This window comes from Mesitornis unicolor, unplaced genomic scaffold, assembly GCF_000695765.1.
Source record: "Mesitornis unicolor isolate BGI_N332 unplaced genomic scaffold, ASM69576v1 scaffold40508, whole genome shotgun sequence".
Lineage (NCBI taxonomy): Eukaryota > Metazoa > Chordata > Aves > Mesitornithiformes > Mesitornithidae > Mesitornis > Mesitornis unicolor.
The window spans coordinates 38,269-55,658 of record NW_010200547.1 but is presented as its reverse complement, the minus strand read 5'-3'; the positions used below and the strand labels follow the sequence as shown (position 1 = coordinate 55,658).

General features: G+C 48.2%; 1 protein-coding gene across 1 annotated transcript; it reads left to right on the top strand.

Moving 5' to 3' along the window:
* The first annotated feature begins 4,149 nt into the window (after nt 1-4,149).
* Nucleotides 4,150-16,131, top strand: LEPREL1 (leprecan-like 1). The gene is made up of 14 exons (XM_010189796.1): nt 4,150-4,296; nt 4,891-5,080; nt 7,578-7,709; nt 8,447-8,589; nt 9,258-9,347; nt 9,665-9,705; nt 9,966-10,060; nt 12,384-12,511; nt 13,033-13,128; nt 13,223-13,373; nt 13,776-13,893; nt 14,365-14,440; nt 15,183-15,323; nt 15,941-16,131. The coding sequence occupies exons 1-14, from the start codon at nt 4,195-4,197 to the stop codon at nt 16,031-16,033; spliced, it is 1,596 nt and encodes a 531-aa protein (XP_010188098.1). The 5' UTR covers nt 4,150-4,194; the 3' UTR covers nt 16,034-16,131.
* Nucleotides 16,132-17,390: the final 1,259 nt, after the last annotated feature.

The window sequence follows — 17,390 nt, the reverse complement described above, 5'->3', positions numbered from 1 at the left end:
CCCTCCAAAAAAAGACATTTTGATTGAAGCTATGTCGTACATGCTCTTAATATAGAAACAGGTTGGATTAAGGCAGTCACTCAGAATGTGTGACGGTTGCCAATATCTGATAATCCGTTCAATGAAATGGAAACTTGTTGTCAGAACCAGTGTGCGGTCTTGGTTATATCATGTCTTGTTAGTGATGAGGTGGTTCCTCTGTTTTCCTCTTTGAGGGAGGCAGCAGCCCAAGTGACGATGAGCTCAAACAGCAAATTAGACGTATTCTAGTGAGACAGTTGATTTCCTAACCACGGCACATTGGGGACAGTGGTCTTTCAGGTAGCAATGAGATTGCTTGACTTGGAGTTCACTGGCTGATCCCTAGTTTGACAGGTACAAGAATGAACTGTTACGGGACTGTTAATGTTGTATGAAGTGTTTCATCATGAAAGCTCCGTAAAGGATCTTCTCAACTGTTATCAGTGAGAGTTGGCATTGATGGTATGGTGATGCTCAAGATGTTCACTCAAGGTCCTGTCTCCAGCCTGTGTTGGGTCCTGTCTAATGCTTTTCAAACAGCCTTCTTAATTAGCCTTCCTAATCCCAGCCACTGCTGCAGGTTGGAAGTTGCAATCCCATTGAAGCCCAGGCCAGCACCATCCCAGATGGCAATGAACCCGAACACTTGCAGTTTGCTGAAATTCTTTCATATGAGGTTTTGCCGCTTAAAATAATTTAGCTGTTTTAGTGCGAAATGAAACATTCCTAACATTTGAATGGGGAAAAAATGTATTTTTCAGCATCAAAACCCAGAAACACTTAATTGTTGTGGTTTCCCCTTCTTGGCTCTGATCGTGGGCATGGTAAGATCAAAATGGACAGGGTGTTCCCAGAGCTCCCTTAGTGCTGGTGTTTGGATTTCGGGTGTCCTCTCTGGTCAAAATAACCAGGATTTGGTCCAAAACTGCAGCAATAGTTAGGTGATTTCATTGCAGTGGGGTGAACAAGCAGACCTTAGAGCACATATTGAGGCTGTGATTCTCCAGTTGTCATGTTTTCCTTGCTGGTTTTCATTCAGTGATGGTTGTACAAGATCAAAATCCCCTCGCGTTACGTGCGTGCATGTGCTTATGGTCCCCGAGTTTCTTGCCATCTAAACAAACAAAATTATTACCCTGTGGGAGAAATGCTGTTATTTTTATTGTTACTCATTTCAGACAATGGAAAAATCAAGCACAAAGCAAACAAAATGTTTTTTTCCGATGGCTGCACAGTGAGACTGTGACAGGGCCAGGAACTGAGTCCAGGTGTCCTGAGTCCCAGCCCAGACCTTTAAACACCAAAATATCCCGCTCCTTGTGAATTCGGAGGGTTTTGGCAAAAGTTTCCCTGGAGTGTTTCATAATTAATGTCAGTGCTAGTCTCTGAACGTGTCTTACCAGTTAGGAATTTGCTTTCATATACACGTATCTACTTAAAAACTCCCCAAAACAGCAGCTGTTGGATTCTTTGTATTACTTGGGTGTTTCTAAGGCAAACACAGGACATGATAAATTGAAAAGCGTTGAGTTTAAACATTCTGCTTTGAGTCCACTTAGCAAAAATCCAAAGGTCATCACTGCTGCAAAGAGCCAGCAGGACTGGACACAGCATGAGCCTTGTTTCAAGGGCAGGAAAGGGATTTGCTGTTGTGTCTGGAAATCAGGGTGGGTTTTATCCAGGAAGAAGGAAGCCCAGCCTAGGATCTGTGACAGTTTTCGACAGCTTTCCGAAAAGGAGCGAGAACCAAAGGAAAAGAGGACTGTCCCATAGTAGACTATGGCAGCTTGCATCTCGAGAGACCAGTTCTCTGGCTGAGATGCGTTTGGTCTCTTTTAAGCCAGCATGGGCAGGATGCTTGTGGTGTGGTGTGGAAGAATTTGGGTCTCCTGAGCAGCTCACATAGTGGCTCCATAACAATTCTGTGGATCAGGCCAGCCACTCGTGTGTCTACAGCAAACCTTTGGCCCTATCTCAACCTCTCTAATTACTGGCAGCGGCAGTAATCCCACCTACACTCAGCATCACCTGAAAATTCCCATCCTGAGATGCTCCGCTTGGTCCTTTATCCCGCATCACTTGCTGCCCAGCTGTGAGGAGCGTTTCCATGATGGGATTATGTTGAGATGAGCTTTTTCAGGATGGGATGTATGTTTCTGAATAGGAATATATATGTAAAAAAACAAAAGCTATTTCTGCACTGAAGGGATTTGGTGATTTTTTTATTTTGTGTGCTGGATAAAAAATCCTTACAGTGACTTTGCCCACCTGCTCAGAAGCCAAGGGGTTATGCTGGAGAGTGGTGTCCTTAGGGAAACTCCAAGCAAAGAACTGGAATAGATCCTGTTTTTGCAGTAAAAGCTGGCTCCCCTGTGTACGTTGTCAGCACGGAGCTAATCCTGAATAACTCAAGGTGCATATTTTGCGTTTCTGTGGGTATGGCAGCACTGTGCTGCTTTGGTGTTGGAAGGTCAGATCTGGGGAGCGGGCTGGGATGCTGTCTGACCCGAGCTTTCATCTTCCTTTCAGAGATATGCACACGTGCTGCTTCAGCCAGCTCTGTCCTGGCCTTTTTGGGAACTGGACAAGCAATTTTGGCTGTGCTGGAGCGGCAGATGGTGTTTAGGAGAGCACCCACCTGTCACAGGTCTGGTCAGTGGTGATGGCTGGGCTTTTTCTCCAGAACTCTTCATGTACCTGGGTACCTGCTTTCAAAACATCTCCATGCCCCAGTGAGCAAAGTGAGAGTGTGTCCAAAATGACTTGTCTGATACAAAAGTGCCCATTTCATAAATCTCCTGGTAGATTTGAGTATCTGCTCCCATTTGTTGTCAGAATCACCCAGGCATCCCTGACCAGTGATTTCCAACAGCCGCGATGTCTCCAGTTGCCACCAGTTGGACTCACGGTAGCCCCCTTGTTTGCTCTACAGACTGTCTGCACTCATCCTGATCTAAATAGCCCAAATGAAAGCGCTAGGCACTTCTCTGGGGGATTCAGTGCATGTCCTGCAATGCTCTGCATCTTCCCCGTTTCCTTCACCTTTTAGTTGTGCTCCCATCACCTATCTCCTTTTTTTAATACAAAAATGGTTTTTAGCAGCTTGCTGCACTTTCTAATTCCACCCCGTTTTGACGAAAAGCCAAAGGAAACCTGTTACAGTAATTTTTAAAATATTTGCCACTTGGAAATGGTGTTTGAGAGCAGAGTTTCAAAGGGCATTTGCTGCTTCCTTCGCAGCCAAAACACGCTCCCTCCACACCGCTCCTAGAGATGGTTACCTTGCAAAAATAATGCATGTTTTCACCCTGTGTTTCCTCAAGTCTTGCCAAGCAGCAGGAAAGGAGGCACCGTTCTGCCCGTTACACAACTGGGGTATTTTATTAACGCTGGCAGACAGCTCCGCTTTCCAAATAGGAGCAGATTTGGTGTGGGCTCAGTGTTTCCATGAGGCTTCTCCTTGTCCAGCCTAACCAAACCTGTCCCTCTTGTCCCACTTCAGATATTCCTGCTCAGAGCAGCATTTGGCATAAAAATAGGTTTTTGCCATGCTGTTGCCAAGTGCCCATACCAAATCTTTTGCCTTTTTTCCTTGTTTCACCACAAAGCTTTCATGAGCTGCATGTGCAAAATCGCCATAGGGGACACACACTCAGGGACATCCCTCAAGGAGAAGGCCTGTGATTTGCGCAGCTATACACAGCTGATAAACAATAATAAATAGTCCAAAGTCCCTGTTTACAAGCAGAAGTCCTTAGCCTGGATGTAGCTCAGCCTCCAAGGCATCTCTTCACCTGGGACTGTGCAGGGCCTGGAGTAGATGAGTTTGGAGGATGCACAGATGGCAAATAGGCTGGACCCCGTCACTGATAGACCATGTTGCAGACAGATAAGTGACCTGTGTGCCTCTTGGGAACTCCAGCTCTTCCCATTTCACGTTGCTGGTCTTTCCTCTCATGTCAGCTGTTTCTTTTAGCCTCTATGCTCAGGTTTTCCTTGGTTATCCCATCATTGCCCAGTCCAGTGGTGTCAAAAGAGTGTCAGGGGTACAGGTCTCAGATGTTGCAGCATAAGCTGTGCTGTTCTCTGTCCTACATCACCAACGCAGTCTTTCTTGTCTTGTTACAGCTGAACAAGCTGGAGGAGGCAGCAAATGCAGCTCACACCTTCTTCATGGCAAACCCCGAGCACATGGAGATACAGCAGGACATCGAGAACTACAAGACCACGGCAGGGAAGGTCAGCTTGGTTGACCGGGAGGCCAAACAGCACATGGTGAGTCTGAGTTAAAGAGGTGCTTGGGTTCAGTGTCAGGCAGTCTGGAAAGAAGAGCTTCACGAGGCCAAGAGAGCATTATCTATGAATAGGGAGACTCTTAACAGGGTCCATATTAAAATTCAGTGAAACAAACCCTCCCTTTCAGTGCTCTCCTTTAAGGCAAGCCCGCTCCTACTTTATCTACGTGCTCTCTGTCCTTTGTTTGATGGCTGGGTCCCCAACCTGGTTTGATGGATATGTCCCCAGCCTGGCCCTTCGCTTCAGGACACTCTGGGGTCATCCATAGCAGTGAACATGCACCAGCAGGCAGCTTTGATGGACGATGGGCACAAAGGGACAGATCTTGGCTTATGGATTTCTGAAGTATGGAGGAGTTGAGAAGAGCATTTAGGCGGGTTTATGAGGTTCCACTGGTCCATTGATGGCTTAGATGTAGTTTGGTACAACCGCCTGTGCCTGATAGATACCCAGGGAGATCCTTCTGTCCCTGCCCAATTGAACCTTCTCTCGAGTAGCACCTGCAGTTGGAGAGGGCAGGATTCTGCGGTCTGAGCCTGCTCATGGTCTTGTCTTCTGCCCCCTCCTTTGTAGGAGGACTACAGCACTGGTGTAAAGCACTATGACAAGGAGGAGTACGAGCTGGCCATTGACTTCTTGGAGCGTGCGTTGGTAGGGTACTACTCTGAGGATGAAGATTGCCAGATCATGTGCGAGGGACCTCAGAAGTTTGAGGAGCACGAGTATCTGGAATATAAGGCTGGCCTCTACGAAGCTATTGCAGGTGAGATATTTCTGTGTCTTTAGGGTTCTCACCCTTGGCCCTGCAGTGTTTTTAATTACTGAATTTGGGGTTTTGACTGCATTTGGTGAAATCCCTTCCATCACTGCTGCTGGTGAGTAACACTGCAGGAGGCACTCAGAAAGCCAGAAGATGCAAATCCCAAGGACAGGGAATATCTCAATTTGGTCCTGAATAGGCACTGGGCTGGAGGAATTGCATTTCCAGATGTGTGGAGCATTTGCAGCTTTCTGTAACAGCTGGAAGTATAGGTGATTTAACATAAACTGCCTCAGTTCCCCCCTGTACAGTCTCACATACCTTACTGGGATCTAGACTTTGCTGGCCTCTGTTTGTATTTTCTGTTTTTCAGTGCATATGAAGAGAGCAGCAGAGTCCTCTTGGCCATGCTCCAGATGGCCAGGAAAGTTGCCAGAAAGACTCAGAACATAGATTTGCTCCCTGTCCAAAAGGATGGGTTTGTCATTAGTGGAGGCCCACCTAATTATGATCTTGACTGAAATCTCTGGAGAGAATTGGACGTTGCTGTGTAATCTTCAGATTTGCACGTGTGGCTCTGAGCCAGAGGGGACTAAAAGGGTTCATTCTCCGTAGAAATGGGATTACATTTAATTAGTTGTAAGGAAAAGAAGAGCAATAAATTAAGGTTTGTTTAGTGACAGAAATCTTATTTATCTGCTCATGGTCTTGTAGTTGCATCAGGCTCTGGAGTTTTGCTTCTTGTGTGGAAAACACTCGGATGCAGATTTTTTTGGGGGGTTTGCATAATTCTGTTTGTGTCGAGACAGGAAATCTAATTGAAACAACCACGAGAAGAAACCACCAACATACCGGATGAGAAGCTGCCTTTTTTGGGTTTATTTATCCATGCAAAAAACATGAAAAGTGTTGTAAGGGCTGGCTCGGTACCAGTGTCACTGTCAGCAGATGTTGCCTGCCTTTAAAGCCATGACTGGGACAACAAGGGCCATATCGAGCCCTCCAAGAGAGCAGTGGCAAAGCAAACCCAGAATCTGCTGTTCCTCAAACAGGATTTGGTCTCTGTTAAATCCTTTCTGTGCTGTCCAAGCTGAGTGCAGCCCCGGTGAGCAGAAGAGATGTTTCCGTGCTGAACCATGACGTGGTCATGGTGTGAGGATAACAACTTCAAACCCCAGAGCCATTCAGACACCCAAAGAATTGGGGAAATGAGGGTGCACAGAGGGAAATAAGTTCAAGTTTCTCCAAAACTCGTTTCTCTTCTCAGTCCCAAGATTATTTGCTGCGCTGCTGTGTGGGGTTGAAACGCTCTCACCTCTCCACCCCAGGGACAGATGCGTTTCAATGACTATTCCAGTCTAAATGGGCTGTTTCTAGGGCACCTTGACTGTCCCAAGAAAAATCAGTGCTTCTCAGTGATGGATTATTCCAGGTCTAGGATGCTTAAATAGCTTTAAATTACAACAAAATTATTTATGTCTTTTTCCTTCCCTTAACGTAATACCCTGGATGTGTATAGTAAATCAGATGATAACTACTCAGACTACCTGCCCAGAGCAAATGGGGGCTGTTTTGAGTTTCCACTTGATTTAATTATGAATTCCTCAGGCGGTTTTTTTGGCAGCTCTAAGAAATGCTTTGGTAGCTGAGCACATGTATTTTTTTTTTTTCAAGCCCGTGTTTGTTTCTTACGGTTTTTAACGGTGTACAGAGACAGAGCAAGCAAAGGAGATTTGTAAGTACATCGCAGCAAAGGCTCCAAACTGGAATCAGATGTCGGCATTGGCTTCGAAATCACACAGCTGACACAATGCCTATATTGTGGAGTCCCACCAATTAAGAGACCTTGCTAATGGCAGATGTTTACCACGTGCTTGTGCTTCTATGGGAGATCTCTCATCTTCTTTGACAAGCAGCAAACACATATATATGGGAGATCCTTATCTCTTATATATTGCTGCCAATATTTGCACCTTACACCTTTCGATCTCATAGTGTGGATGCCTCGCTCGGCCGTGCCTGAAAAGGCATACTGACCCCTCTCCGCTAAATCTCCCCATGCCCTCTTGAGCTTTGTTGCTGCAGAAAAGGGGATTAAAGGCGAGCAGTAGGAATGACTTTCATGTGGCCACTTTGTCTTCACATCTCTGTATGCTTTGTGGGTGTCCTCCCCTTTGGTTTGGCTCTTGGGGTTGAAGATGGACCGGCCACCCGCACATCCCTTGCGCCCATCCAGCTTTCCTGGGCAGCGGCAGCAGCTCCCGACACACAAAAGAGATGCTCAGGCTCCCTCTGCAGTTGACAGAAGGAGAAAGGCGTTTCTCAAGGGGGCGAAAATGTGACTGTTACTCTCCGTTGAAGCCTGAGCTCTTTCTCTAGGCTGGACCAGAGCATCATGAGCCGTGTGTCGTTCAGCTGGGGAGATTCAACCTCTGTCCATCCTCGTTTCGGCACCATCACCACCCTTCTCGGTTCAGACCATCTTCTCTTTTCTTGGCAGATCACTACATGCAAGTCCTGGCCTGCAAACACGACTGTGTCCGAGAGCTCGCCACGCGTTCGGGCCGGATCTCGCCCATCGAAAATTTCCTTCCCCTCCATTACGACTACTTGCAGTTTGCTTATTACAGAGGTAAAGGTTGTCTTCATGTTCCTCATAGCGCTTGCTGAATTCTGTTACTTTTTGTACAAATTTGAGTTGTTTCATGGAGAAATCGGGATATTTCCCCGTGATGTCTGTGCTACAGCGATGCAGTGGCACGGTCTGAAAGAGCCAGGAAGCAAAAGACATTGGAAATTGTCTTTTCAAAAGTCAGGTTGACTGATGTGCTGTTCAGTATTTTTGTAAAGTGTTTTCAATCATCAGTCATGTTTTAAAAGCCCAACCTTTAGCTTAAACATTATTCTTCTTTAAATAAATCGTGCTTTTTTAAGGGTCTTTTCATTGGCCTTTTGATATTAAAGTTCTGGGGATTTATGTTTCACGGTTTCTGAAACTAGTTGATATATTTTCTCAGTTAATATATATAACAGCTATACAAGTTAGCCCAAGCTTATCCCAAGATGCTAATTTTTGCTAATTACCAAATATTTTAAGATTCCCAGTAAAGCTGCAGAAGTTTGCAACAGTACAAAGTAACAGGAGTTGGCAGTGCTATAAAATACTTCCAGTTGTGTGGCCCTGCGTAATATTTGATGATGTTCTTGCTTCATAAAAGAAAAATCTAGGCATAATTCTGCTTTCTCAGGCTTGTGCTAAGAACTCTTTCCTGAAAATACTGTCCTGCCTTATTGTTTGGGAGCCCCTGGCATTGCCAGCGGGGCTGTGCCCCCTCTGCCCCCCTTGACCACTGTTGTGTTGCCTCCCAGTTGGTGACTATGTGAAAGCCCTGGAGTGTGCCAAGTCCTACCTCCTCTTCCACCCGGACGATGAGGATGTCCTGGAGAATGCGGGTTATTATGAGGGCCTCTTGGAAGGTGCAATGGATCCAGGCTCCATCAAACCCAGAAAGGTGAGCATCACCTAAGGGCCACCTTGGTGGGAGGCTTTAACAAAAGCATCAGCCAGGAATAAAAGCAGCTCGGAGGCTTTCCTGCAGCCCAGCCCAGTCCATCCCATCCCTGCTGAGGCTTTCTCCCCTTCCACTGTAAGCAGAGAGGGGACAGGAATTGGGTTTTCCATTCCTTTGGGAATTTCTTGATTTGCAGGAAAACCGAGGTGAATTTGGTAAAATGCTAAAAAAGAGAAGGGAAATGATAAAACGGAAAACAAGAACAATTATTATTTCTTCTCACAAAGTGAATGTAGGGACAAAACCTGAAGTTGACAAAAACGTTTCATTGTTTCCAGTATTTTGAAGTTTTCTGTAAAAAAAACCAACAAAAAACAACAAAAAAACCCAAACCAAACCAAACCAAACCAAAACCAACCAAACAACAAAAACCTGGTTTTTGCTTTGCAAAGCAAATTTCTAAGAGAAAACCCAGTGTTTTATTTACAAAAAGGGCCCCTGCTCAGCCCTGTGTCCAGGGTCGACCTGAGGTGTGACCCAAGCATCCCTCTCCCCATAGGAGGCTGCGGTGTTGCGTGAAAAGCAAACCCCTCTTGAAGCAAGGGCCCATTCCCCATGTCTTGTGAAAGCTGCATGTGCAACTGTTCTCCTTTTTCTCTTCTTTTCAGGAAGCCAGAACGCTGCTGCGGCGCCATAAGCTGGAGTCTCACCTCTTACAGGTGGCTGCGGCCGGCCTGGGATACAGCTACACAGAGCCGGTAATGCCTAGGACCGCCGTGGCAAGGACTTTTAGGGGTTCATAGCTTTAGGGCCAGCTTCCCCTCTCTACTGTAAAGCGAGTCCCATGTAGGGGACTCAGGAGCTGGTTTTTGACCCGGTTTCTACTCTTCATATGATGCCAGTTTGGGTTGGGGTAGATTTTCCATTTGGTCACCCAAGGCAATTGCCCAAAGTTGTGTGGGATGGAGCCACACCTCAGAGCTGGCTGATGTCTCTGGCTGCGAGGTAGCTCTCTGGCTTCAGTAAATTAAGAATTAATTAAATTAAGTGGCACAACCTCTCTCTTTTCCCGCAGAACTACTGGAACAGGTACGGTGCCCGGCAGGATGAGCACAGGTGAGCCACCATCCACCCCAGCACACCATCATATTTGAATTATGGCCCTTTGCCCTTTACCATTACAAACATTGCACCTTAATTCAGCTGAGTGTCTCAAACCAGCAATGCTCTAGAGCGACTTTGGTCAACGAGACAAGTACCAGTTTGCCTGTTTTTTTTTCATGTATCTATTTCCAAGGGGTACAAAACAGCACAATTCCCAAAATTGGAGACCTGTGGCCAAAGTCATGATGTTCCTCTTCTCTCTTGCTCCTCAGTGTCCCATCGAGTATTAGCAGTGAACCAGAGGACGGGCCCCGGTTGTCCCTGACAAAGAAACCCATGCCAAAACCAGACCGAGAGTTGAAGGAAGGTAAGTCAGTCTATTGAAGGTGTTCCAAAAAATCAGGGGTTTTTTCCTGTTACCAGAAACTGGAAAGGCTGAGCCATGAGGGCCAATCCTATCTGAGGGCTTGAAGTTTTGTTTGAGAGACACAAAATTCTTCAGTACTGCCACAGCATTTAGGTATTTTTAAAGATTAAATTAATTAAATTTAATCTTTAATTATTTTAATTAAAGAGTAAATATTCCCTGTTGGCCAGGCTGCAGAAGGATGGATGCTGGAGGCATCAGGTTTTGGGAACTGCAGTCCTGATGCTTTGCTCCATGTTCTGGATCACTCCGCATTAACCATTCCTGTTTGCGGACTGGCTTGTGATTTCATGTCTTGGGTTACATCAAATCGCTTGGTTTTAAGGCCCGTCGGCAGGCATTTCAACAGATTTCAGCACATTTTTGGCAACCACAGAAAATGCCATAACGTCTTCTACTAAAGACAAGATTTCCCCCATAACAATTTTGAAAAACGATACTGTAGCCAAATACCAAAGCGCGCTCCTCGCTGCAAAACAACAGGATCTCAAGCCAGGAGGTGTCTTGTGTCTCCAGCTCCACAGCAGCAGGCAATTAAACCTCCCTGTAATGCACGTTTTGGGGAATTTCACAGCTTTCCATGGCCCAAGTTGTCTCCAGCTGCTCAGTGTCTCATTGTTATCCCTTCTCTACCCATACGTAAAATAGGCAAATACCACAAGAAGATCTTGAAGAGCTTGCTTAGGCCAAGAGCTGGTTGATTTATATTTGTTGGCCTGTTTACCTTCTGTAATCAAATAATTTCAGAGTGCGTCTTTCTCGTTTTTTTTCTTCTCTCTGTGCTTTTATTCTGGTTTATTTGCAGAATGTTTTCAACTTTACAAAGAAAACTGAAACCATTTTAAAAAAAAAAGGGATTTTGTCCATCCAGCTGCTTGCTTTGTTTGTTGTCTTTTTTCTTTCTCTCTTTTCACTTGGAAAAAGAAGATGAAAGGCCAAAAGAGAAAAAGAAAAGTCCATTTTAATTTTGTACTCCTCCAGCGAGTGGTCCGTCCATCCAAATTTCAGAGTCCTGTTTCTGATCCAGCTGCATTTTCAGTACAAGCTATTATTGAGCAATAAGAACATTAAAGCAGACATGAGGAGCATCCTATCTTTTCCATTTCCGAAAAGCCTAACTCTTCAGAAATAAAGATATGGGCTAGCAACAGGGCTCTACCCTCAGAGTTACATGTCCTCCATAGGCCAAGGAGACCTTCCAAAACCACAGTGTGCCTCACTGGCCAGGAGAAGTACAAATTATAAAAGCAGTGGATCAGAGAAGTTTCCTTGGGGCTCTGCAGCTCTGTTTCTCTGTTTTATTGGGGCTCTGCAATAACAAATAATTTTTCCCACAATTTAGATGTATTTTACCTTCCTCCTGAAAAAAACATCTGGCTTAGGTGTTTATTGTTGTTGCCATTTCTTTCATTCACTCTCATCAAGGACATGAGGGGAACAGGCTTCAGAAGATAGGGATTTAGTGGCCTTGCCGTGTTTATCTGATCAAGCAAATTTGCTGGGGATGGATCCAAACCTCTTGTAAAGAGCTGATCTCTCTCTCCTCATTGCCCATTTGCTCAGCACATAGCAAGGCCCCATACTGGATGGGAGCCCAGCAGCATGCGAGCCCAGCCACATTTGTGTTCCCATCCCAGAGATGCTACCTGGGACCTCCAAACCACAGCCAAGCCGTTCTTGGAGGCAAGGAGCAAGGGATGCTCCTTTGCCTCTGTGCAGGAGGATTGTCCTTGGAGTCCTCCAGCTTGTAGGTGGAGCACAAGTGATGCTTGCTGCAAGCTCAGCGCTGCATTGGGTTTCCTATGTGTGTAAAAGACAAAAAAAACCCCAGTCCACTGATGACAATTGCAGAGAGCAGCTTTGTATGACAAACTGGCAAGGTCCACATAGTGCAAATGCAGTGGAAACTTGAGGCCTCCATTGATGTTGGCTGTTGGGCAGGAGAGCCGGGCTAGCCAGTGTCTGTGTCGCTCATCATGTCCAATTATCAGATTTTGGCATTTTTGGGCTGCAGTCCCTGTGTTTGCAAGGCAGCTAATGAGAAAGTGGAAAATGCTGATGCTCTTCCAGCAAATTGATTTCGTCTCCGGGTGTTTCCGTTGCTTCTGTTGCCTTTGTTGCTGATGTGAGGCCAAACTCCGCTCTCTGCTGTGAAGCTCTTTCCCGTCCCAACTCTTTCAGCTGGTCCTCAGCCAAGGCATGAGATATTAATGAGGCTGAGGCATGTCTAGCAGGGTCATTTTTCGGTCTCTCTTTCCATCAGGGGGTCCACTTCTCTACAGCGACGTGAAGTTTGTCTACAACTCGCAGCAGCTGAATGGCACCCAGCGAGTGCTGCTGGACAACGTCATCTCGGAGGAGCAGTGCCGAGAGCTTCACAGGGTGGCCAGTGTGAGTGGGCGATGTCCCCTTGGGGGGGACATGGCTGCTACCTGGGCTGAGTGCCTGATGCTCTCCTCATTGCCTGGCTTCACTCTTGAGTGTTGCTGCGATTCCCATCCCCATAACAAACCCATAGCTGCCGCACAGGAGCTGCTGCTCCATCTTGGATCATTCTTAGAAACGTGCTGCAAGATAGAGCCCATGCCAAAATTGCTGATTGTCCCCTGTGATACACAACCCCAAAGGATGCTCATCCACAAACCTGGTTGAGCCTCCTCATTCATCATCAGCCAAGCCTGGGAAGGGACTGGGGGTGCCTGAACATCCCCAGCTGGGAGATGGGGGGGCTGTTTTCCAGCATCTCAGAGTGGACCTTTCTCATGGAGAGCTGCAGCACCTTCCCACCTGACTTGCCTGTCCTGGCGAATGCAGCCCTGGGGGATTTGGGGAAGAGGGTGCTGGGTGCTGCATTGCAACTCACCCTCTCCTAGGAAACCAGTTCGCCCCTCACCTATGTCTGTGTCTTCCAGGGCGTCATGTTGGCTGGAGATGGTTACAGGGGCAAAACCTCCCCCCACACCCCCAACGAGAGATTTGAAGGAGCCACTGTCCTCAAAGCCCTCAAGGTACATCTCCTCTCCTCCTCCTCCTCCCCCCCCATGCCCTTCCTCCCATCCAGCATGCAGTGCTGACCCTCTCTCGCCCCTTCTCCTTGCCCAGTATGGCTATGAGGGCCGCGTCCCGCTGAAGAGCGCTCGTCTCTTCTACGACATCAGCGAGAAGGCCCGCAGGATCGTGGAGTCCTACTTCATGCTGAACTCCACGCTCTACTTCTCCTACACCCACCTGGTGTGCCGCACCGCCCTCTCTGGTGAGAGCTCTGGGACCGGGGCAGGGCTGGGGAACAGCAGCAAAGGGTGGGCACTGCTGTCCCGAAGAAGCTCATTTCTGGGATGTCTCTTGTTGTTCATGACTCCAACTCTTCCTCTTTTCTCATCCCTCTTCTCCTGCCTCCTCTCGCTGTCCTTTCTCCTTTCCACACCCCAGCTCTCCATCTCACTGCCTTGCAGTAAGGAACAAGCAGAGCTGTCCAGGTCTGAGTATTCAGACGTTGCCTTTTCTCCCCAGCCTTGCCTTTCCTCCTCTCACCTCTGAACACTACCCAGACTGGGGTCGGGGCAGGCTCCCACCCCATGACGGACCCCCCAGAGCATGGCATTTCCATCTCATCCACTCCTTCTCCTTCCCCCTTCCTCCACATGGTCCTGCCTAGGCCAGCAGGAGAGGAGGAATGACCTGAGCCACCCCATACATGCTGACAACTGCCTCTTGGACCCCGAGGCCAACGAGTGCTGGAAGGAGCCTCCTGCCTACACCTTTCGGGATTACAGGTAGGAAGGAGGAGTGCCCAGGGAGCCTCCCTAAGGCAAGGACATCCTGCTTCACTTAAAGCTCATGGCCATGGTAGAAGTGAGGTCCAGCAGGTCATTTCTGGTGGCAGCAAGCATCATGGCTAAGCTTCAAGCCAGAGTTTAACTGTAATGGCTCTGTGATATTATAGGGTCGGGAGGTGCCAACTGTGGCCCATGGGGCTGTATCTCTGTCAGGTGTTTTTAGTGCAAAATGGGGAGGGTGAGAGCTGGTGGGACCCAGGGGACATTTTGAGGGTTTTTCTCTAGTTAAGAAGAGATCTGCTTGTTTTCAGTGGTGGCTCCAAAATTTGGGTAGCTTGGGTGGCCCCAGCCAGGACTTCTTCCCCCTGGCATCTTGGTGGAGTAATGTGGGATCTGCTCCAGAGGCAGGCATTGGCCCATGCCTTCCCCACTGCTCCCCTCACAGGGCTCTCCTGCTTCCTCCCCCAGCGCCCTCCTGTACATGAACGCTGATTTTGAAGGCGGCGAGTTCATTTTCACTGAGATGGATGCCAAAACTGTGACGGTGAGTAGATGCTGTGCACCAAACGCTGTTCCTCAGCAGCCTGTGGCTTCCACCTTGCAAAGAGCCCTTTGGCTCTCCTGGCAGAGGTGCACAGCCCTTCTGAGGCTGCACCAAGCAGGGATCCTGCAGATCAGAGGGATGGCTGAGAGCTGTCCGTGCTTGAAGGACAAACACAAAGTGATGTCTGCCTAGCCCAGAGCAGGTCATGGTGGTGGACATCAGTCTCTGGGAGGGATGGGTCTCAGGCACAAGCGTCTACCTCTACATGGGGCCTTTTGGGAGGCCCTCTGTGGTTGGACAGAGGATCTGGGCACTGTGCTGGGGCTCTGAAGTCCAGTAGATTTTGGAGGAGAGAGTGCGTCTACCCAAGACCAGTGTCGGAGGGTTGATTTGGTTGGCACTGCTGCCCCTAGGGTCCTGCAGGATTCCTATTATGGACTCGGCAGAGAGCAGAAAGAGGTGTTCACAGCCCACACCAGGGCTAGCCTGCACCTCCCTGGAGTTGTGCCATGGTCCTGTTTTGCCACAGACATCACCTGCACGCTTTGCAAGTACTCCACGCCACTGTCTCCTCTCTGTGTGGCATCTGTGCAGCAGGCCCAGGCCTCACACCTCCCTATTCACCCCATGCATTTTTACAGCCATGCCCAAAGTTCTGTGTGTCCACCAGGCCCTGGACCATGGTGAGCCCAGACATGCATGCAGCTGTGCTGTTCCTTACCACCCCTGTGTCCCCCCACAGGCCTCCATCAAACCCAAATGCGGGCGAATGATCAGCTTCTCGTCGGGCGGTGAGAACCCCCATGGGGTGAAGGCAGTTACCAGAGGCCAGCGATGCGCTGTGGCTCTCTGGTTCACCCTGGACCCTCTTTACAGAGAGCTGGTGAGTCCCTCCATTGCGATGTAAGGGGAACTGGGAGGGTACTCATCCTGGAGGAACCAGGGCCATCTTCCTTTTGTAGTCCCAGCACATCTGTTTTGCACACCCTGCAGCAGCGTCCCCATCCACTGCACCAAGGGGACGTGAGCTGGTGACCCCAGGACTGAAGGGTTTTCCACATTGTGCTGGGCCCATGGGGTGCGACATTGGGCTGGGGTGAGGGTGTAGGGCTGGCCATTTCTGACACCTAGTGGCGATGGACTGATGAAAAGAGAAGTCACCCCCAGACATCTGCAGCCCAGAGACCAGCGATGCCAGGTCCTCAGCAGCAGTTTGGCAGCCTGAAATCCATGGGGCTGGGCACCCAGATGCCTTGGGAGAGCTGGGCTGTGGTGCCTTTTCAACAGACGACCTCCAAATCCTGTTTTAAAAGCCTCCTGTGCCAGCTTCTGACTCCCTTTGATAGCAATTCTGGGATATAAGGATAAAAAAAAAAGACCAAGCAAAAGTAAACACAGGGAGAGAGCAAAACCCTGATGCCTTTGTGCTGTGAAGCAGGGGGTGAGCTTCTCAGCAGCTAAAGCTCTGCTGTGATGGTTTCTTTCCTTCCCCTCTTGCAGGAGCGAATCCAGGCGGACGAAGTGATTGCGATGTTGGACCAGGAGCACCTCGGACCCAGCGAAATGAACATCAACCCAAAGGACGAGCTATGAACTAGGCCAAAGACTTTTTATTTCTATTAAATATTTATTTAATATTGTTAATCTTATTAGAACCTTTCTATTTTTGTACAGAGCTGCTGTATAAATTAACAGGTTAATATGATGGTGGAGTTTCGGGAGTGCTGCTTCTGTGTTTTAGCTCAGCTCTTGCTGGGACCCCTCATCCCCGTGCCAGCCTCTCCTGCTGGCGTTGGCTGCTTCCAGCATTCTCCGTTCTTCTCCAGTGCTTCTCAGGACTCCTACAGGTCCCCTGTACCTCCTTGGAGGACCTTCTTTTTCTTTCTCAACCAGAAATAGCTGCTTCTCTTTCACTTCTGCTAGAGAAATGTCTCGGGTGTGCTAAAGGTGCAGTCTGCATGCCCCTGGTCATGGGGGAGACTGGAGCACCAGTCAGTTATGGCTGCCCTTTCCATCTCCTTCACCATTTGAAATATACTTTTTAGGGGAAAAAAACCCAAAACCAAAGCAAAACACAGGTCCTAGCAAAATGCATATGTCTCTGTAGCCATGCAAAGGTGGTGTTTGGGCATTAATTCTGAGCAGGGGCAAGAGCTGTGCATAGATGAGCTGGGGTTGGATTTGAGGCTGACTCTGGTGATATAGGTCTGTCACTCATGGTCAGTCCTTGCTCTTGCTAATGGCCTGGGATGCATGAAAGAAATCGCTTCACATCACATCCTGGGAGCTGCCAGCCCAGCACTTCTGCTGCTACAACCCCAGGTTAAAAGTAATAATTTCCAAGTCGATGTAGGAAAGCAGCTGAAAGGCTCAGGGATAGGATGTGGATGGGACCAGAGCAGACTCTACCTCAATTTCACGAGCACTGAAGTCACAGCATTGCCCACGTCCCAGATATGGGAACTGCTTTTATTTTGACCCAAAAGCTGCTTCTGGTGCTAGGAAGCAGTTCCTAAAGAACAGGTTGCAGCAATCTTTACTGTTGGATTTACTGCAAGGCTGCTGGCTCTCCAGAAAGCACCGCAGGGATCTTGGCCAGGGTTTGCATCTCTGAGCGGCTTTGCTCAGCTCCCTGCTGCATTGGCACTTTCTCAGACTTTTTCTGCTCTTCTGCCAGCTTTGGCATTCCCAGGACTTAAAATCTACAATTGGGAATTGTCTTTTCTCTTTGTTCACGCAGCTTGTGCCAACCCAACCCTTCCAGACTCAGCAGCACCCTCTTCTCATCACTGGCTGCCAGGGCCATAGTCAAGGATGGGCCTTTTCTAGAGATGTCCTCAAAAGCTGGTCCTGGGCAAGAGGGAAAAGAACTCAGCGCATCTGAAAAAAAAAATGCCCAGACTGTGAAGAGGCACCATTACTGCCCAGAAAATGATGGAAGGGTAGTTTG

Excerpts from the sequence above, each read along its gene's own strand:
- LEPREL1 (XM_010189796.1), top strand. The coding sequence starts at position 4,195 with ATGGCAAACCCCGAGCACATGGAGATACAGCAGGACATCGAGAACTAC. Across the intron at positions 8,590-9,257 it reads GCTCCATCAAACCCAGAAAG|GAAGCCAGAACGCTGCTGCG; the intron begins GTGAGCATCACC and ends TCTTCTTTTCAG. Across the intron at positions 13,374-13,775 it reads GTGCCGCACCGCCCTCTCTG|GCCAGCAGGAGAGGAGGAAT; the intron begins GTGAGAGCTCTG and ends GGTCCTGCCTAG.